This window comes from Pelodiscus sinensis, chromosome 25, assembly GCF_052426305.1.
Source record: "Pelodiscus sinensis isolate ZL-2025 chromosome 25, ASM5242630v1, whole genome shotgun sequence".
Lineage (NCBI taxonomy): Eukaryota > Metazoa > Chordata > Testudines > Trionychidae > Pelodiscus > Pelodiscus sinensis.
This window is the reverse complement of record NC_143076.1, coordinates 6,819,745-6,841,223: the sequence shown is the minus strand read 5'-3', so window position 1 is coordinate 6,841,223 and position 21,479 is coordinate 6,819,745. Positions and strand designations below refer to the sequence as shown.

The 21,479-nt window shown below is 50.3% G+C and overlaps 1 protein-coding gene across 2 annotated transcripts in view; it reads right to left on the bottom strand.

Moving 5' to 3' along the window:
• Positions 1-21,479, bottom strand: part of OPCML (opioid binding protein/cell adhesion molecule like) — a 1,015,531-nt gene that overhangs the window by 197,396 nt on the left and 796,656 nt on the right. For both annotated transcript variants that reach the window (XM_075909407.2, XM_075909406.2), the window contains one exon: positions 18,097-18,329. In XM_075909407.2, the coding sequence (XP_075765522.1) occupies positions 18,097-18,329 (233 nt within the window). The remainder of the gene's footprint in view (positions 1-18,096; positions 18,330-21,479) is intronic.

The window sequence follows — 21,479 nt, the reverse complement described above, 5'->3', positions numbered from 1 at the left end:
TTTCGCCTCCTGGCCAGGAAAAAAATCAGAAAATACTGGATAGTTTAAGTGTCTTGTATTTTCTGAATTTTTTTACCGGACAGGAGGCGAAAATACCGAACCGTCTGGTTCAATACCGGACACCTAGCAACCCTACAATCAGGCAACACCTGTGAAGCACTGAGCACTGTCCGGCCCGGTTCATTTCAGACCAGTCCCTCTAGATCTCCCCCATGTGCTAGGAGAATAAAGAATGACATGGGGACAGGGAGATACTGTTGTGGAGCGCAGTAAAAGGAATAGAGCTGATTGGCCAGGTAGGATGTCAATCACTCAGAAAGTCGGGGAGGGGATTTCCTTCTCCACAAAGGGTTCTGGGAAGGAAAGCCCTCTATAAAACTCTCTAGCTTGCAGAAGGAAGGGTCACTTGGAGGAGCCTGACCTACTGGCATATACCATGGAAGGAAGCTTTGTTTTTTTACAATAAAACTTTTTTAAAAAACCTCTTAACTAGGTGTTGTAGCTTTATTGGACAACTTTGCTGCTAAAGTCTGCCAGGCAGCCCTGTGCCCCTCGTTCAGATGCGCTATAAAGCAAGCCGCAGCCCATTTATGATAATGAAGAAAGGGTCTTTGCAAGGGAAGAGGCTGGGAGCGTTGTGTTTGGGTAATTCCCAAAATAGATCGTTACATTTTGACTAGTGAAAACTCCACCCAGAGCCTCACAGTACAATACACACAGGATACGCCTTGGACAGGACTCTTGTGTAGTGCTGCTTAAAAAAAGGGGGAACCACGGCATCCCCAGTGGTGAGTGAAGCCCCAGTTCCCAGCGTCATGTGATCACATAAGAATCTCAGCTTTCATTAAAAAAAAACGTTTCTAACTCTCACTGCTGTGGACCAACACATGCATGTGCAACTCAAGTTCACCCTAAAGCTTCAAAAACTTGAAGGTAAATTAAAAACAAACAAACTCCATTTGTATATTATTACGTAGTATTAATTAACAGCTATTCATTACGCGTTCCCAATTATTTACTCCACGATTTCTAAGCCAGTAGCAGCATTTTGGGGGAACTGAGTCATGATCTTTGAATGCTGGGGGTTAGCAATGCGGGGAGCCGTTGGAAATCCCTGTTAAGGAGTGTGACAGGGTGGCTGCACTGCTCTGGCCTAACAGGGGTTAAACCCAGCCCAGGGAGAGGGCTGAGAGGGGGAGCACACAGCTGTGGAAGGTGGCAGCCAATGAGGGCCCAGCAGGGGCTGTATAAATAAAGGCTCCTGGAGAGGAGGAGCACACTCTCGCTCCGGGGGTGGAGCAGGAGGGACCGGGTTCCCAGGGAAGCTACAGAGGCTTCCTGAGTCAGAGCCATACTGGGGAAGGGCGGGTAGAGCTGGGGAGCTCTAGCCAGGCAAAGTCCCAGGCTGAGGCCTTGCTCTCCAGGCCTGAGGCTACTAGGGCTACAGGGAGGCAGCAGGTCCACCCCCTTGCCAATGCTGAGTGGCCATTTCAGGCTGCAGTTTGCCCTGAGGCAGGGGCTAGATAGCTGGCAGTAGGTCACTGAGGCAAGGTGGGTACAGGGGGATGGGTTCCCTGGGAGGGGAGGCCCCCCGCGTGTAGGGGCACTGCTGAAGGGCAGTACTGGGAGGAAAGAGAACCATGGGCTGGAAGGGACACGGGGCCTGAACCTGTATAGGAGACAGGTAACGGAGGGTGAGAAACCAGCCAGCAGAGGGCGCTCTGGGGCTGAAGAGCTGCTTCCCTGAGTAACCAGCAGGCGGCGCCACGCCCACGAATCTCGACTCTGTTACAAGGAATTTTGAGTGACTCACCGGCGGGGTTGTAGCTCTCCTCAAGGCTCCCCTGTACCACTAAGTGTCCCCTAAATGACCATCCCCTGAAGGCTGGTAAGAGCTTGCACCTGAATTGGGTTTAGTTCCCATCAGCTCTCATCCTCATTACAACCGTTTTCATGACACTGACATTAAGATGTGAAACCACACGCCCGCTCCTGTTTGATACGGATCTCAGATGCAAATAAAACCGCCAGGCCCAGGGCAGCGTCTGATCTTAGATACTTGAGTCTTTATCACTGCAGGTCACATGTTATCCGCTCTTGATCTTCCCTTCCTCAGGTCTGAGCAGTCGCTGTCTTTGCAGACTGCAAAGCAAAACCGACCTCTGAAATTCTCCAGCCTTGCGTTAGCAAACACCGAGACAGAGCACTTACATCGCCGCTGATACATGAACATTATTCTGAGTCTTAGCTAATCCTCACCGCCTGACAAAGCAATAGCTCCATTTTGATGAGTAATCAAGCACCGGCAGCACCAGTGGGCTGGCATAGGAGAGATCTATACACCGAGGAATAACTATGATTTCCGTGGACAAATTCTCTGCTAGTGTAAATGAGCACGACTCCATTAAAACTAACAGAGCTGCCCCATTCACACCAGCAGACACGTGGGCCCCCAACGGGCAGATGTCTCTCTTTCAAGGTACTGACATCGTGGGAGCAAATTCTGCTCCTATTATAAAAACCAACCAAACTTTTACCATGTTTCAGTGGGAACAAGACTGGTCCCTGTACCATTACTGGGACTGACCATTCTGGTCTTTTATCTGATGTTGGCGCATCCTACAAAGTACACAATGAAACCTGAACTGCTACCTAGAGAGAGAGAGAGAGAGAGAGAGACACAGCACCAGGCAGCACACTCCAGATTGTACTGAAGGCCTGGTGGAGTGAGGCTAACCTCAAGCCCCGCCCCTTCCAACTGAGGCCCCGCCCCTTCTGGGAGTCTGGAGCCAACCTCCTCCCCTTTACCTCCTCCTTGCCCAAAGGCCTGGCAATTCTGCTGGCTGCCTCACTTCCATGTCCTGAAAGGGAAGAAGACATGGGCAACAAAGGGAAGTGGAAAGTCAGTGGCACCCAGCTATTGCAACTGGAAGCACATTTCTGAAGCCACATGACAGCTGAGTTCAGCCTCCTCTTTTCTGCATGATGTAGTTCATCCTCCTGGTGACATTTTAATAGGTCTCCCTGCTTCATCTTCTGACCACGCATCAAAGCCAGCATTATAAACGAAAGTTTAAAAGCCGAAGTTGTGAGATTTCATGTCTCGGGGCCCTTGGGCACATTGTGTTGTCGTTGAAGAGACTTTTTTTCCCTCTGAGTTAAGGACCAAGTTGTTATTGGGAAGAAGAAAAAAACAACCTGCTTCGAGATGAGTCTTCCTGATGCATCCATCGGCATGGCATCCTCTCACAACAGCCCACTTGGATCAATACTGCCGAGTCTGACAGGCAGCAGCTTGCTTTGTGCTGCAGCGCTGGAGAATGACAGGTTGTGAACTCACCAAATAACCCCTGTGAGGTGTACGCCAGCGTATATCTGCTGCCAGGTGAACCCCTGCCCTCAATCTGTGAGGTGCTGAGAGTCCTGGCTCCACAGCAACAGTGTACACAGGCCCTTATTCAGCAAGGTATCGAGGCAGTTGCTGGTTTCACCGGATGCCCCGAATACCCATAGTTCTGCAATCCCAAGAAAAGGCTTCTTTTGGCGTTAAAAATGGAGCTGAAAGTAGCAGTGTCTCTAGCAAAAAGGGGAAGGTGTCAGCTCTGACTATAGAGATGCCAAGTTGGTGACGAGATATCTTTTAGCGGATCAACTTAGTTGGCGCAAGAGACAAAATGGCAAGCTACACATAGTTTGAATCATAAATCAGATGGTCTGATAAAAGGTATTACCTCACCCACCTTGTCTCTCTAACATTCTGGGGCCAATATGGCCACAACAATGCTGTAAACTGACTATAAATTAACAGCTGTGAAATGCAGACAATTGATAAGGGAAGTTAAAGGTATTAATAAAAAACCTATGGCCCATAGTATTAAGGACAGGAAGGAGGAGAGTTCTTTATATACATGGCTGATTGGTGAAGGGTAACGGGGGGACACCAGCCACCAACCTGAGGGCGGACTGGCACAACTCCCTGCTGTCCCAGGCCCAACCTCTTCCTGCCCCTGCTTCAGAGGCATCTCGCCCATGCTCTGCCCTTCCCCACCCTTGCTTCACCCCCCATCCTGCCTCTTCCCCCTCCCACCCAGTGATGTGGCCTCCAGTCACGTCGCTCCACTTCCCGTTCGTAAATCTAGAACCGCCCTACGCTTACCGTAACCCCGAGTGTGACACAACCAGAGGAGAGCGGCAGGTTGAGGCAATTGGTGATTGGAGGTGGGGGGAGGAGTCCCTCCACCTGCAGCTGGTCAGCCCCTTGCCCTTCTTGTCCCCAATGCTTGCTGCACATGCCCCCGCAGGCTCCCCAGGATGTGTGTATGTGTACGTATATCAGGAGAAAAAAAAATCCTAGCAAAGGCACAGATCTGTCACTAGCTAGAGAAGGGATAACGTAGACCTAGGGGCTACGTCTACACTGGCCCCAAATTCCGGAAAAGGGATGCAAAGCAGGTAAGTCAGCATAGGGAAATCCGCGGGGGGATTCCTGAAGGTAGGAATAAGAGAACCTCTGGAAAAGGGCTTTATTCCGGAGGATCACGCCAGTCTAGACGCTTTTTTCCGGCTTTTACCCAAGCCGGAAAAAAAACGGCGGCCATGTTTATTTAAATCCGCGGGGGATATTTAAATCCCCCGCGGATTTCCCTATGCTGACTTACCTGCTTTGCATCCCTTTTCCGGAATTTGGGGCCAGTGTAGACGTAGCCAGGATGTTTCAGCTTTGGAAAGATGACGTACTGCACAACATTCAGATTAAAACAGTAGCACGGCACAAAATGAATTTGGCACATGTTAAAAACTGACTATCCGACGGATCTCCAAATATCCTTGGGAATGGGGAATTACCCTCCCCTGGGGCTGCTTCTGGGGCGGTCCCACAGAGATCTGTCATGACTGTGTGCTTTTCAACATCTGGATCAGCAGGCTAGAACAAAATACACATTTCATCCCTGGTCAAGTTTGCAGAGGACACGTTTCGCTCTTGGAGGAGCGGTCAGTCAAGAGGTAGCTCCACAGAGCGAATGGGGTCACTCGTCTAGCTCATGTGAACAACACGTATTTTCATACAGGTTGGACCCCCCTGGTCCAGCCCCCGTGGGACCTGACCGGTCTCAAAGGAGGGAGTTTGCCAGCTCAGGGGAGGTCGAACCCTTTGCTGACAGACTCCAGGCTCCCTTACCCTGGGCCACCAGTTCCTGGCTCCACAGCCAGCCCTTCGGTCACCTGGGCTCAGCTGCTCTAGGGCTCCCAGGACTCCTCTGTCCCAAGCCAGGGCTCTCTGGTCCAGGGCCTCTGTGATCCAGCAACATCCGTGGTCCTGCCAGACCATGGATTTTGCCAGATCAGAGTCCCAGACCAGAGAGGTTCAACCTGTAGTGCCAAAGACAAGATCTAGGATTGAAAACAGATGTTGAAAATGTACAGGGTTGGGACCGTACCCTAGGAAGCCCTGACTCTGAAAAGAATACAGGGGTCACAGGAGGTAACTAGATGAACATGAGCTCCCAGTGGCTAAGATGGCTAGCAGGATCCTGGGATGTAACAGCAGAGGAACTGAGTTCACAGGCAGGATATGGTATTATCGCTGTGTATACAGCACTGGTGAAACCATTACTGGATACGGTATCCTGTTCTGGGGCCCCCACCTCGAAAAGGCTGTTGAAAATCTGCAGAGGGCTCAGAAAAGAGCAACCAGAATGATTTGAGTTCTTGAAAACCTGCCTGACATTGAAAGTCCAGGAAAAGGTTAAGAGGTGACTTGAACATGGCCTATAAGTACGTCCCTGGGGAGAGGTTTCCTGCCAGAGGGCTCTTTAATCTAGCAGACAAAGGCATAACGAGATCCAGCGGCTAGAAGATGAACCCAGCCAAGTTCACACTGCAAAGAAGTTATAACTTTGTAACCAGGAGGTACGTGATCCTTGGAACTATCTAACCAGGCATGTGGTGGGTTCCCTCTCACTTGGAGCCTTTACATCAAGACGGACATCTGTCTAAAAGATACACGCCAACTCAACCAGAAGCTGTGGGCTCGCTGCAGAAGGAATCGCTCCATAAAATGGTCTGAACTGCATTATTCAGGTCAGCCGAGGTGTCTCTACTAACTCGGGGTGTTAAATATCGGTTAATTGAATAGTTGGTTAACCTCATGAATTCTTATTGGTTACTCGACTATTCTGTAGTCCCCAGGGGCAGGGCTGGCAGCCAGTGCACTCCGGCCCCACTCCCGAGGAGCCCCCTGCCACTCCGTGCTGCTGCCTCTGATACAGAGGCAGCAGTGTGCGTTGCCAGGAGGAGCTGGTCTGTGTGGGGAACCAGTTTAAAACCCAGCTCCCCTCATGGACCAGCTGCTTGCCACCCTATGCTGCTGCCTCCAATACAGAGGCAGCAGTGCGGGGTGGCAGCAGCCCCTGTCTAGGGTGGGGGTCTGAGCTCCCAGACCCAGTGTGAGCCAGAATAGAGCTGGGCTGCCTGCCCACCTGGCTCCTAATATGCTTTAAATGCAGAGCCGCAGCGGGGGTAGGACCCAGATCTGATGCAAGCTGGGACTGAGCTGGGCTGCTGGCCAGCCTGCTAAAAAATGTACTGGCAGCAGGGGGGGAGGGGAAATGCATGTAGCTTTTGCTTATCGGTTAATTGACTACACTATTGCATCCCTACTGCTAACCTTAACATTGGTGACTCCCATGAGTCTATGACTTTTCAGCATGTAAGCGCTCCCACGGACCTCAATGAGACTGCCACAGCTTACATTTCAGGCAGGCCTTAGCACTCTTCTGCAACCGAGCCACAGTGCTTAGCGCCTTACGGGACTGAGCCCTTATATCTCTTATACACACTCCTTATACCTCTTATATGCATCTCTTCTTTCTCACTTCCTGCTATTTTCCCCTCTCGCCACACATTTTCCTTCAACGTCTCCATTTCTCCTTTCACGTCCCTTTTTCTGTCATCCTGTCTCCATTTTTCCTCCAGGCCTTTCTAATACTCTTCCCCAATCTTCTCTCCTTTTTTGCATCCCTTCATCAACCTCCTCTAATTTCCTCTATTTTTCTATTAGCCTCTCCAAACAGCCAGCCTGTCTCGGACTATACTTCCTTAATTCAATCAATTCATTGATGTTTGCCAAGAGCCCTAGAGATGGTAAGTATTATTCCGTACAGGCCATTTCCCGCTACCTCCCATCTTTCTCACTCACCCTAGATCTCCTTCCCCCACTGCTGCGGTTCCTTCCATGAGACCCCGGTGGTCACTGCTGCATGATTGTTATGTCTTTCATTTCCCTTCCTTAGGAGTCTGTGCTACCAAGAGAAAGGAGTGATTTTTTTCAAGCAGCGTATTAAGTGTACAGTGCACCGTACCAACCAAAAGGTTGACGAAGAGCTCTGTATTCAAGAGAGAAATACACTCCCGACCCTGAAACAGCCCATGCATGAGAGGCTGTAGGAGAACTGTGCTCTCACTGGATTGCAGAGTGCACTGGTAGATACCACTGCTGCTGCCAATACGAGGTCTCAGCACACATTTCTATGGCCCACGGGAAACGGATGCTCCTCACTTCATCTGGACTGCAAATCACTCACACGCAAAAACATCAGATGAAATGAAGTGGCCTTGTTGGCTGGCATATTGTGATGGTTTTTTGGGCCTCCATCTAGCCAGAATCTCCCTTCTCTTCCGAGAGCGGAGTTCCTCTCTTTATTCATTCACACCCCTTCCGACTCATGGGTCCAATAGTGAAATTCCCTGGTGTCACTAGTGCCAATGACGTCCCTCTGAGAATTATTTTCCCCTTTTCCCCTCTTTCACCTTTACTTAGTTTGCCAAAACTGTTCCAGTTTCATTTATAGAGTGATGGCAAGAATGGAGGGGGATAGACAGAGAGAAGTCCTAAGCCCAGCAGCTGTTTATGATAAAAAGAGGATTAGATGTCTCATATCTTAGTTATATTAAATTAAATCCCAGGTATCTTTCTGTTTATAACTCTCTCTGTCTCTCAAAAACACACATGCACTTGTATGGGCCTAAACCATCCATCTTATCATGACAAGATAGCCTCTGAAAAAGAGAAAAGAAAAAAAAGCCAGCCCTCTGGCCCTGTGCCATTCCTGCTCTTATAAACCCTTGTTAACTGCTGTAATGAACCAGTCCAGGAGACATATTAATAATGACATGAAGAGACACATTTATTGTTGATTGTTGAGTCACTGGGAGATTTACCGCAGGGTTGCCAGAAGGGAAGGTCTGGCCCTGCAGTAGTGCAATTAAAAACAAATTGAGTACAGGGACAAAGAATCAATAATCTAACCGGGCAACTTTTAGTTTTGCAAAATACACATATAAATTAATTGACCTGAACACAGTTGCTAACTGGTCATTAAGGCCTGTTTGCTAGCCAAGCTGAGCATGCCCTAGAGCTCATTAAGTCGCGGCGCAGGTACGTCCTGCTTGTGTTGCCCCCGACATTGTCTGGCTGCCGTTCCATGGGGACTGAGCCGCCACAAATGCCAGCAGGGAGGGGCCCCTTTGCTCTAATGACAATGCCTCGAGGCGCTCGTTAGGATCCGCAGGAGTAAGTCTTGTCCCAACACATGGTAAGAAGCAAACCCAGTCCACAGAATTTGCTGTCTGAACAGACCAAACAGACAAAGGGTGGAGGGGAAAAGCGAACCCAATGTTACAGGGTTGGGTTTGAGGCCGAGACACAGTAAGGCAGCGGGGTTCAATCTTCTTTTCTCAGGACCCAGTTGAAGAAGTTCATTGATGCCCACAACCTGACATAACCTGACGGGAGGGTGGGCTCCGAGGTGAGGCTGACGGGGAGCTTTGGGGGATAGGCGGGAACTCTGGTTTTGGCAGGGGCAGGAGGGGCTTACCTCGAGCAGCTCCCGCTCAGTGGTGCAGTGGGGGAGACCTAAGGCAGCTTCCTGCCTCTCCTACCACCGCAGATGGTGCTGTCCCCAGGACTGGCCAGCAGCAGGATCCCAGACAGCGGGAGTGCGGAGCTAATGCTCAGGGCGGGGGCAGTGCGTGGAGTCCTGTGTGCTCCCCCCCCCCACACACACAAACCTCCTCCACTTAGGAGCCGGGCCTGCTGCCAGCCACTTCTGGGGCGCAGCACAGTCTGCGGTGCCAGGAGAGGGGGGTAGCTGCATCAGCCCCTCCCCCCCGGCTCACCTGATTCCCCTGCAGCAACGCAGACCCACGGGTTGCAGTCCGTGGTTTGAAAACCTCTGGATTAAGGGGCCATCTACACTTAAGTGTGCCAGCCCTGCCGGGGAGAAACAGCAGCATAGGCGGTAAGGTAGGGATTCGGAGGGGGAGAGTCGAGGAGCGTGCCCGTGCTTTGCAGGGCTCTCCGCACGCCTAAGCAGTACCCCCCGTACAGAGTTGTTGACTCGAGTCCCACGACATGAACTCGAGTCCGACTCGACTAGGTGACTCGACTTGAGACTCGACTCGGGTTCATTGTTTGCGACTTGAGACTCGACTTGAGACTTGCTAATTGTGTTAAATCGACTTGGTGAAACAATTGTCCGAAAACGCCGATATTGACGGCTTGTACAAAAGTGACTTGACATTTTTTAAATTAAGACTCGAGACTCAACTTGGGACTTGACTCGAAAGCGACTTTAGTGACTCGACTTGAGACTTGAACTGTAGCTACTTGAGACTCGACTTGGACTTGACAATGACGACTTGAAGACAACACTGCCCCCGTAGCTACATGGCTGCGTGTAGCCCCGTCGTACCCCCTGCTCCTCCTCCACCAGAGCCTTCCCTTGCCACAAGGACAGGCTGTGAGAGGTGCGGATGCAGCCCGCCTTTCCCAGCGACGCATGCTACACATCTCAGGGGTACCTGTCCTCTACCCACTGCCAGCAGGGTGGACCCAGCATAAGGCCTAGCACTGGAACAGCACCTGAAATGACTTGGGTGCCTAAGACCCACTTTCAACAGGGACTCGGGCATTTAGCCTGAGACTCACTGAGAATTGATGGGCCGCGGGCTCCCAAGTCCTTCCAACGCTTTTGCAAATGAGCTGGGTCTCTCCTGAGCCCGCCAGGCTTTGCAAGGATGAGCAGCGCAACAGCCAAGTCTCATTGCCAAGCTGGCGGGAGGCTCCTAAGTCACTTAGCTGCTCTAGAAAACTGCTCCCCGGGCACGTCAATGCTACATGGAAGATTGACGCTGCCGGGGTCCATCTTCGGGGGTTCGATTTAGTGGGTCTAGTACGGACCTGATGGATTGAACTCAAAGGGCGGCCCCGTCGGCACCGGGAGTCCTGCTCCTACTGAGGAGTCAGGGAAGCGTTGACTCCCATTTGCTCCGGGCAGCAGGGAAACGCGATGGAAGATACCACGCCTCCAGCTACGTCATTGACGAGATTTCCTACAGTCCAGTCCCACACGACAACGGTATCCTCGTTATCCAGGGGAGAAGGGGCAATCGCAAAGCTCAGATCGCAATGCAGTTGTGTCCAGGGGCTGGGTCTCCTTGCAGTCAGCACTTGGGGTCAGGCCTTTCGTCAGGTTTCAGGAGCTTCCTGCTTCACCTGCAGATGTTTGCTCTGTCCCGAGACGGCCCTCAAGGGTTCCTTCATTTTATTGCTGCTCCCTGAGGCAGCAGAACGAGGGGGAGGGTCTTGGAAGTGCCAACTTTCTCACAGGGCTCTGGTACTTCCACTGGGCGTAACTCGGTAAAAAATAATGATCCTTTGCCCTCCTGCGGCAGCTTCTCTGTGGGACTCTGAGCAGCCCGTGAGCATGAATGAGAGCGAATTAAGGATTGTTATCCCCTTTTAAAAGATGGGGAAACACAAGGCAACAAGCAAACGTCGCCCTGTGTGACACTGCAAGCCAAGTGGCAAGACCTGGCAATAGAATTCAGGAATATTGATGCCCCTCCTTTGCTCTGACCACTAGACAACATTCCCTCTCCTCAGGCACTGCATGAAAAATGAGGTTGACATCATGTATACACTGCAATTACTGGTCCAAAATGTCACCGCTTACACTAGAGATAGTGCAGTGTTTGGGCTTTTCATTTAAAATGTACATGAATTTCATGCTGACTGACAGCCCCAGAAACTGGGATCTGTACCTAGCCACTGAACAGGGACAACACGCAATGTGACTGTGCAAATCCATACGCCTCTTTCCCTGCAAGCCTCAACCTTAACCAGGAAGAACCAACCGCAGAGTTAAAGATGCGCAGTCAGTCTCCATGGCCCATTTAGTCCATGGCCCCTCTGCCGAGATGGGCAATTACCGTCGACACTGGGGGGTTTGCTCTGCGATATTGCCTGCTCTGGACGAGACTCGGGCCATCAAAGAGCTGTCAGAGCAAAACAGTTCTCACTCATTATCCGCTAGGGCAGGGGAAAGAAGCCATACACGTTTCGGTCTCTCCTATTACCAGTCCTTGATGGCTCCATCGAAATGACAATTGGGCGGCACCCACTTATGGATTTCTTGGAGGGGCAAAAGGAAACAAATGAATTTGCTTTGAAAAAGGCATGAGGAGAGGGGTATCCCCTCCCAGAGGGCCAGTCCTAGTGGAATACCACCAGATCTAGGTGGTTGGTGGGCGAGCTCGAACCTGGTACCTCTGAAGCTTGGTGTGCAAGACTCTACTGCAAGGCGGGCAACCGGTGGGCCATCGAAGTCCCATGTGTTGCCTGTTGCCGTGCACAGGGCTGCCAGATTCCTTCACTTTTTCCTCCCACGATTGCTACCGTGCCAGGACACGTGAAGGGCAGTGGGTGCTGACTCATTGGCAGTGAGAGCCATGTGCTCCCTCTGCAGCCAATCAAAGCGCAGCTAGGGTTCCATCGGCGCCCCCTGCAAATTCTAGGTGCGCACGCGCAGTGACACCATCCTGATTACAACAACCTTGGGGCCCATTGAGATGGAGGGGGGCCACTCACGCAGCCCACTCACTAGCCTCGCTTGCCCATCGCTGCATGAGCTGAAAAATACACAGCTCCTACCTGAAGCTGTTGCGGACTCATCAGTCTGTGGTTGGTCTAGGTGCCACGAGACGGGAGCAGTAGCACAACGAGCAGGCATGGTTACACTAGCAGTGGCAATCACAGAGAAGGAAATCATGAATGCATTTCCCCTGAATGGAAAGCAGTGAAGTCAAAGTCTCTTTACATGATCAAATTATCCTGGATCTAGGTTAACCGGCTTCCACTGCAGTGTAGTCATTTGTACTAACATTTTCCAACTGGAACTTTTTAAAGTGAAAAATGCAGATTCTGCAACTCTGGACTGTTTCACAAAGTTGTGTTGGTTTGAACAGACAGTGCATGTTGAAACAAAAAGATGCAAAAAACCAGGTTTTGATTTTTGGATTAAAAAATCACTTTTGGCTTAGAAAGATCTTTCAATTAAAAAAAAAAGAAGAATTTTTTTTTAAAAAAAAGCTCAAAATCTCAATTAAAATTTTCACCGAAGACTAGACAAACTGTTTTCTTCAGCCTGAAACGGTGAGTATTTTGGATTAGCTGAAAATTTCAACAGGCCTTTGTCAGGGGCGGCCCGAGGCGGGCTGCCAGCAGCTGGCGCCCCAGGCGGAATGCACGATCGGCACCCCCACCTCCACGGCCCTCAATGGCGTGATGTCATCATCGGGCGCCCCGTTTAACGCAGTGCCCTAGGCGACGGCCGAGTCAGTCTATACGCACGGGCCGCCCCTGGCCTCTGTTTTTATGTCAAACTGAAACAATTCCCACCCTGCCCTCAGGTTGCCAATGGTCAGCCAACCACAAAAATCAGTCGTCCGCACAGTCACTTGTGGCCTCCCCCACCATTCTGACTGCATTTAGAAGGAATGGCTAAACTAGGACATTGACCCACTGCCAAGACCTTTGCCTTCAACTCTCTGAGCATGTCCTCAAAATGGTTTAACTTATAGTAACTGATTATAGTAACCAGTTTCCAAGCTCTTTCTGATTTTGCCTTGTCCACACCAGTACTAAGACCACAGGCGCTGACTCAGCGGGTGCTCTGGTACTGGAGCACTCGTAGGGAAAAATTGAAAGGTGCTGAGTGCCCACCGGCAGCATAGCTCCCTCCTATCTTTCCCCTTCCCCCCCCCACCCTGCTCCTTGACTCTCACCTCCTTGCAGTCCCACTGATCAATTCCTCTCCCACCCTGCCAGCACTTCTGGAATGCCACAAACAGCTGATTCACAGCATTCTGGATGCTCCAGGAGGCTGGAAGAGGAGTGGAGGACAGTGGGGAAGAGGCAGGGGCTGGGGAAAGGGGTGGAATGGGGAGAGTGCTGGGGCGAAGCTTGGAGGAAGAGGTGGAATGAGGCAGAGTGGGGGTAGAGTAGGGAAGGGGCTTGAGGAAAGGGATGGGGCCTGCTGCGGAGGGGGCAAGTCGAGCACCCCCTGGCTAGAGGGGAAAGGGTGCCTCTGAGTTGAATTGCTTCAAATAACACCTGGCAACAAGCTTCCTTAGCACTGGCTCTCATGATCACTACTCCAGAAAGGCCTGGAGCATGGGACAGATTCAGTCGTCTGGATAGCTAAGAACTACGGACCAAATTCACAGCTGGCACAAGCTGGGAGACTGCCACTAAAGTCAACTGAACAATGCCCGGTTACTCCCGAGGCAAAGTTGGCCCTGGGAGCGGAAACAAAACATTTCCAGAGCAAGCTCAGCCAGGGACGTCACAATCCCCAACCTTCTGGATTCCTGAGCCCGTAAGGGAAAAGGTCTACATTGCAGATTGCACAGCTGCGAAAGCCACGGCAGCAGGTCCCTTGGATCACTACCTCCCTGAGCCCTTCTCGGCTGCACGCAGCGCTTGGCACAAGTGTCTCGGTGAAGTAAGAGGCTTTTTCGTCTTGTTTTAAGGAGATAAGATAATCACACCAGGATTTTAGGAGGCAAGATATTGGTTGTTATGTGCAGAAGATTTATTAAGAGTTGGAGAGTGCGGAGGGAGAAAATAAGAGGCAAAGCTATAATCTCTCTCTCTGTCTCACGCACACGCTCATTTCAGACATCACCCTGGCAGCAAAAAAGAGAGCCTCTTGCTTTCCATCTGTTTCCTGCCCTCTGACTACATTACGTCCAGTCTCCTCTCCTAAGACTGGTCCCCAGCGAGTCTTTTCCAGTTTTCACTATTAACCCCATGGAGGCAGAATGGGGGGGCTATCGCTAAACATAACCTTGCCCCCTTGTAAATTCCATTTCAGATCAACCATTTACTATCCCAGGGCCAAATGCATCCCTATGACCACTCCAGGGACAATGCCTGTTGTACATGAATGGGACCGATGGGAATTTTAACCGCAAAGTGAAACTTCACATTTTAACTGGTTCCAATTTGAAATTAGACATATCACCATCCAGCTGCATCACATAAGCCCCGATTCAGCAAGGTACTTAAAGCATATGCCTAGCTTTAACCACCCAGGTAGTTACATAAAAGCCCCAGTTCAGAAATAAGGCAATCACTGTGGGATTTTTATAATTAATTAACTTTCAATACAGTCAAAATGTCATGGCAATGGCTGTTTGCCTGAGACTTCAGGGCAAGATGGACAAAATCTGAAAATCATGCATCTGGGGATAAATTACTGTAAGATTAGCACAAAGAATTTCAGCACAATCAAACCTAATGCCTTGGTGTCAAAGCTGCTTCTTGAACCCTATCCTAGATGCAATCCATATCCAGTTCTGAAACTTGCCTTCTCAACCCGTCTCTAGTTACAGTAAAATACAGATGACCCTCAAGACAGTCCAGGGAACTACAAGCCAGTCAGCCTCACCTCAGTCCCTGGAGAAACCATGGAGGGGATCCTCGAGGAATCCATTTGGAAGTGCTTGGAAGAGAGGAAAGAGATCAGGAATGGTCAGCATGGGTTTACCAAGGCAAGGCATGCCTGACCAATCTGATTCGCTTCTATGACCAGGTAACTCAAGTGGGTTTGCATATTATGGTGTAAAATGCCCCCATATATCAGGGATGGGCGGGGGGCTGACAGAACTTCCAGGCCTCTGGGCAAGGTGTGGGGGGGAGGGGCTCTCTGCTCCTGGAAAGGGCAGGACTTGGAGCAGAAGTGGCGGGGGTAGGAGCTAGCCTCCCCTGCCAGCCCTTCACCACCACCGGGCACTCGAGTGGTGATTTAAAGGGCCCAAGGCTCCAGCTGCCGATTTTGCAACTTTTGAATTGCCAGGATCCAGGGCAATTGCACCTTTGTCCCATTGGCAGGCCTGGGGACCGGGAATGTATGAATGAGATAAAGACAGGACAGAGTAGATAGATGGATTAGGGTTACAGAGAGAGACTTCTTAGAATCCGTTGACTCTGCAAATTGAGTGGCATATCTCGCAAGATCAGGCTTTTTTATGGGGGGAGGGCATATTTGCTTTTCAGGCCCAGTTAAATGTCAGATGTGTGGATGGATATAGACGGGGAATCTGCAGCCAGGCAAACACTCCAGCAGCTGCTTTGTCCGAGTTCGGGTCTAGAAATGGAGGGGTGACCCCCCCACAAGGAGGGAAAGGTCCAGGAAGTTATTTTGTGCATCCCAAATCAGTGTTGCTGTTCCCTGGGGACAACACTTGGATTATTTCAGAATGCTGGAGACAGCATGCAGGGCATCCCAAAGGGACTATGCCAGGAAATTCCATCAGAGGCTTGGCGAGAACAGCAGACAATGATCTGAGCAAGCGGTGAGCTAACGGACGCCTAGATCTATACATAATTAACTGGGTAGGTGACAAATTTGGGTAGGTTTTTCCCTTCCTTAATGACAGCTGATTGGTGGCAGTCATCAGACCTTAGCATTTCTAAATGGGGAGATGATAAATAATAGTAGGAGGGTTTTTTTAAGAGGCAGGTTGGGGCCCAGAAATTTTTCAGATTTGCTCATTGCAAAATCAATACCCATCAGCTGTTTGAAATTAAAGGAAAGATTAGGTCCGGGTTTTATACATGCCTTATTGTATTCTGAGAGCTTTCTACTCAGGCAGATAAATCTTCTTTAAGAGGATTAGGAAACTTTCATTATCTTTATCTAACCTGAACTAACACTAACTCTGAAAAATTAATCTATAGACTGGACAAAACCCGATAGCTGTGGCAAAGAAGCAGGGATCTGGAGCTACTTTCTAATTGAAGTGGGCGGGCGGGTGGGTGGTGAAGGGAGGAAATCAGGTTAGTGCCGAGAAAAACAAGAGCCCCTCATGGGTGCAGAGCTGGTCACATTATTCTTTGAAGATAAATGACCTCGTGGATTTCAGCATCTATTTCTATGATTCAGTTGGCTGTGTAAACCACCCGACACCCGGCATCTTTGACATCTCTTTCCACGACTGTCCAAAGCACACTAACCACCAGGCTGTCAGTGTCACCCCCTCCTCTTAATGCGCAGGGCTATTTTCCTGACCTCTTCCTGCCAGGAGGATGCAGGCACCTTCCTGGGATGCAGGGCACACACCTGATGAGTTTATAACTCACGTTATCCAGGATAGTGGTAGAAATGTAGCCATGTTAGTCTGGTGTAGCTGAAACAAAAAACAGGACAATGTAGCACTTTAAAGACTAACAAGATGGTTTATTAGATGATGAGCTTTCGTGGGCCAGACCCACTTCCTCAGATCAAATAGTGGAAGAAAATTGTCACAACCATATATACCAAAGGGTACAATTAAAAAAATGAACACATATGAAAAGGACAAATCACATTTCAGAACAGAAGGGGGATGGAGGAGTGGAAGAAAATTGCCACAACCATATATACCAAAGGATACAAATAAACGTATCCTTTGGTATACATGGTTGTGACAATTTTCTTCCACTATTTGATCTGAGGAAGTGGGTCTGGCCCACGAAAGCTCATCACCTAATAAACCATCTTGTTAGTCTTTACAGTGCTACACAGTCCTGTTTTTTGTTATCCAGCAGATGCTGGAAGCTTTCAGGCTCTTCTGATTGGGATCAAACATTCCAACCCAAGGGGACTTCTTCAAAAAGAGAGACACGCCGCAGCCCGCCTCCTCCTCCTCCCTAGCCTGTCTCAGATCTGGAAGCTCTGAGAGCCTTCTGTCGGAAGAGACACTTCGACTCCTCTTTTTCAACCCAACAGCTTGTGTGGTGCCCATGCTTTGCTCTAATAGCATTCTCCATTGAAGCTGTGCGCCAAAAGCCCTTCCTGGCCTGGATTGACTTTGACGTACTTACACAATCTGTCTCCTTTCCTGAGAAGCGATCGCCTTGTTCTCTTTGAATCTGTTCCTCAGCCGTACCTGACAGTTCTTTTATTTCAGCACTGCATTTCCCAAAGAGGAAGATAACTCAGCTGTCAAGGCCAGTGAGGTGCCATGCAGACATCACTTCTGAGGCTAAGAATCCCTTATTCCTCTGGAACTGAGCTCCACTAAGCAGACAGGAATGCAAGAACTGACAGTGCTTGGCCCGCGTTTCCAACACCCAGGATGCTATCAAAACAAAATCCAGTTTGCCATTCTTGTCTTCAGGGAGTTCTCCAAGAGCTGAGCTCATTAACCACACAATGGCCTGCCTCCATCAATTAGCAGAGGGATTAATGGTTCTATAGTTAGGGCCCTACCAAATTCATAGCCATGAAAAATAGGTCAGGGACTGTAAAATCTGACCCTTTGGGTGCTTTCGCCCTGTATCATGCAGATTTCACAGGGGAGAGCAAAGTTTCACTGTCGAGAAAGAAAGCCTTTTTTGATAGCTCCCTTACGCCTCCTGCAAGGAGGTTTACAGGATCCGTCGAAAAAGGCTTTCTTTCTCAACAGATCCCCTCTAGACTGTCGCTTTTTGCCGACAAAGTGCTGAGTTGGCAAAACGTGGTGGCCATTTTTATGCAAATTAGGCACGGGATATTTAAATCCCTGCCTCATTTGCAACGTCGACCTGCCTAATCTGCATCAGAGGGATACAGTCTAGACATACCCTGTCTTGGCCTTCAGCACATTCCTCTGACAGCAAGCAAGAACCATCGGCCTCACTGTAACCGGCACGCCATCAGCACCTAATAGAAACCCTGGGTCCCATCAGCTGAACGTGTTTCTTTCTCAGTGGGAGACACTGAGTCTTACCTTGCACGATCAGATGCACCCGGGAGGTCTTCGGGTGATTGTCTGTCTGTACGGAGCAGGTGTAGGGACCCTCGTCGTACACATCCACGTTATGGATCTTGATGCTGTACTGGGTGTTGGTGTTCGATAGGATGACCACACGGCTGTCTATCGACCATTTGTCATTCCCAGCATACAGGATGCTGCTGCGGTTCAGCCACGCTACCCGCGTGACCCTCTCGTCCACAGTACACCTACAAACGGGAGGTGAGAGAGTCAGAAAACAGCTGGGGACGTGCCCAGTAGCGACGCTGACAAGACTGGTTTGGGCAACATGGTATGAACAACTCAGTATAAAAGAGATGCAAACACTAAGGCAGCAAAACAGTGCAACAGTCTAATAGAAACCGCTCTAATGCATCACTCTTGTCCCATAGCCCGCACAGGTACAGTAGGGAATTGACAGAAAAAGCATGTTCTGAGAGGTTACAGCCCACATCAATTGGGCCAAAACCAGTAGAACCCACACCATGGGACCATGCTAGAGACATTCATTCCAAACTCCGGGGCAGGAATCGAGAGAGATGCGCCCCAGGGCATTTGACACGTCCCACCTGCAGCTCTGTGTGGTAGCAATCCTCGCAGAGCAGTGGATGCCTGTGGGGGGAGGGCCACGCAGAGGGGCAGGGGGCTTCTGGAGGCACCCCATTTAGCAATTAAAATTCTGGCGGAGGCAGAGGTGCACCCCCCAGGTGCTACCACGAGTCACCTGTGGGTCCGTGTCGCTTGTCACTGCAGCACTGCACAGTGTTCTGAAGTGCTGGAGAAACGGCATCCCCTGGAAAGAAACCATGCTACGGTTGTCCCCTGAATGGCCAGAGTCTCTCCATATGCCCCCCTGCACAACCATCACAGCCCCCAACCCTCCTCTTTCCCCTGGCCGGACATACAGAATGGTAGAGGAAGCTGTGAAATTTGCTGACAGCTTGGCTTGTCTGTAGGCCCCCCGGTCAGTCCCTGCGTGATATACAGTGCTGGTCAGAGGGTTGGAACAGCCTCAGCACAAAGGCAGGAAATGGGTAGAGAGAGAGGAAGAAGAGAAGAGGGAGGGAGATGAAGAAGAGGAAGGGCATTTGGATGGGCGGCTGTAAATCACACACCCCTCACACACAGCCATTTCAGTTATTTATTGGCTGCCTAGCTCCAGCCTCCCCTCTCCTGCCACTCAATGTTGGAAAGTTTTAGAGCCAGGTCCCTGTGTGGTTAGTGACAGTCGGGGAGAAATGGAGCAAGGGAGAAAGTAAAATGGAGCACATGCTTTTTGACTGATGACCTGGCTGTATTTACTCTGGGGTCTGACTGGCTCAGGAGCCCCCACGGAAAAAGCCTCACAGGTTTGGCTAGTGTAAGAGCTGAGCATTTCTTCAGAGTACTCCCTCGCTTCCCAAAGCTTCAGCAAGCAAAGATAAAAGGGATCTACCATTTGTGAAAGGTGGGTTGTATCAGCAATACTCGGTCCTCCTGCAGCCCTGGCCCTTCAGAGGTCTCCAAGGGCTTTTCATACATGAACGAGTTTATCCTTGGAATTCCCCTACCAAGCAGGTCAGTGATATCCCCATTTTACAGATAGGGAAACCGAGGCACGAAGTGATGTGCTTTATTATTATATGCATTGTGGCAGTGCCTATAGGACCCAGCTGAGATCAGAGCCTTATCATGCTAGGTGTTGTGTAGACACAGTGGCTACGTCTAGACTGGCATGATTTTCCGGAAATGCTTTTCCGTTAAAAGCATTTTCGGAACAGAGCATCTAGATTGGCACGGACGCTTTTCCGCAAAAGCACTTTTTGCAGAAAAGCATCCCTGGCCAATCTAGACGCGCTTTTACGCAAAAAAGCTCTGATCGCCATTTTCGTGATCGGGGCTTTTTTGTGGAAAACAAATCTGAGCTGTCTACACTGGCCCTTTTGCACAAAAGTTTTGCGCAAAAGAGACTTTTGCCCAAACGGGAGCAAGATAGTATTTCTGCAAAAAGCACTGATTTCTTGCAGTAGGAAGTCAGTGCTTTTGCGGAAATTCAAGCGGCCAATGTAGACAGCTGGCAAGTTTTTCCAGAAAAGCGGCTGATTTTCCGGAAAAACTGGCCAGTCTAGGCACAGCCAGTATGAAATAGCCCCTGCTCTAAACCACATGGACTTTTGAGGGGTTTAGGCATTGCTCTGCTCAGCCTTGCAAGTTTTAAGCGACTTCGCTTAAAAAATGATTTAGACCCAGTTTCTCAAATCCCTGGAGTCAACGGGAGTTAGGCACCTAAATCCCTTTATGGATCTGCACTTGAAGGCACCTGGGTCTCTTGACTTTCAGCTGATCGAGGCCCCTATACCCCTTTTGAAAATGGAGTTTAGCCATCTCAGTCACACCTCGACGTCTTCAGAAGGCTGGGCCTTCCGTTCAAAACCGAATGAAAAGAAAGGCTGGGAAATGGGAGCATTCCACAGCAAGGGAAGGGAATTGCTCACGTCCACATGGGAAGTTTGCGGCAGCGGTGGGGATCAAAGCCAGATCTCCTGATTCCCAGCCCGGTGCCTTGTCCATACCCTTACAGGTATATACCCAGCTAGGCTTACCGAGCCCAGCCCGCTGCAAATGGGACAAGTTCCCCGATGAGAGACGGTCTCAGATGTTAAACTGGTCCTGCAACATGAGCCTGTGCTGATCCTTGCCCAACAGCAGTGTCTCTAGCTCCCAAACTGTCCCGAGCAGCTCATCGATGAACCGGCCAGAGGCTTCTGCTGTTTTCATTTGCTGAAAATCAATCGGGAGGGGTGGGAGGAGGGGTGGGCGCCATGTATCTCTGTTTGTGTTCGGATTTGATAGTGGCATGCCGGGGGAATTCTCGGAGTATTGACACCATCGACATCACCGCCATGGGGCGGAAGGACCCCCAAGAGGTTATCCGGTCCTTCCCCTTGCAGTGAGGCAGGCTCATCAGGCCATGCTGGTTTGCAGCTGCTGCTCAGCTCCCTCCGCCAGCTTATACGTGGGCAGGAGGCCTCCGTCTCACTCACCTCTGCCGCCAGCTGGGGCAGGAGGGGAGTGTGGGGCCTCTCGCACTGACGCTGCACAAATGGGAGATGCCTCCCACGTCACGTGCACAGTCGGCTCTCTCAAGGTTATGATTTGGGGGGTGTAGGTGGGATTCTATTAAGCAAATTCCAGTGCCCCCCGGGCCCTTGCAGCAGAGGACTTAGAGATATGTTCCCCCTTAAACAAATAATTCTCCTCTCCCAGCGGCTGGATGCTCCCACTCGCCACTCCAAGCATGGACTTCTAGGAAGACAGATGGTCTGCTGAGCTTGGCATGTTATTACCTTTGCCCCAGGAGGCTGCCATGCATTACACAA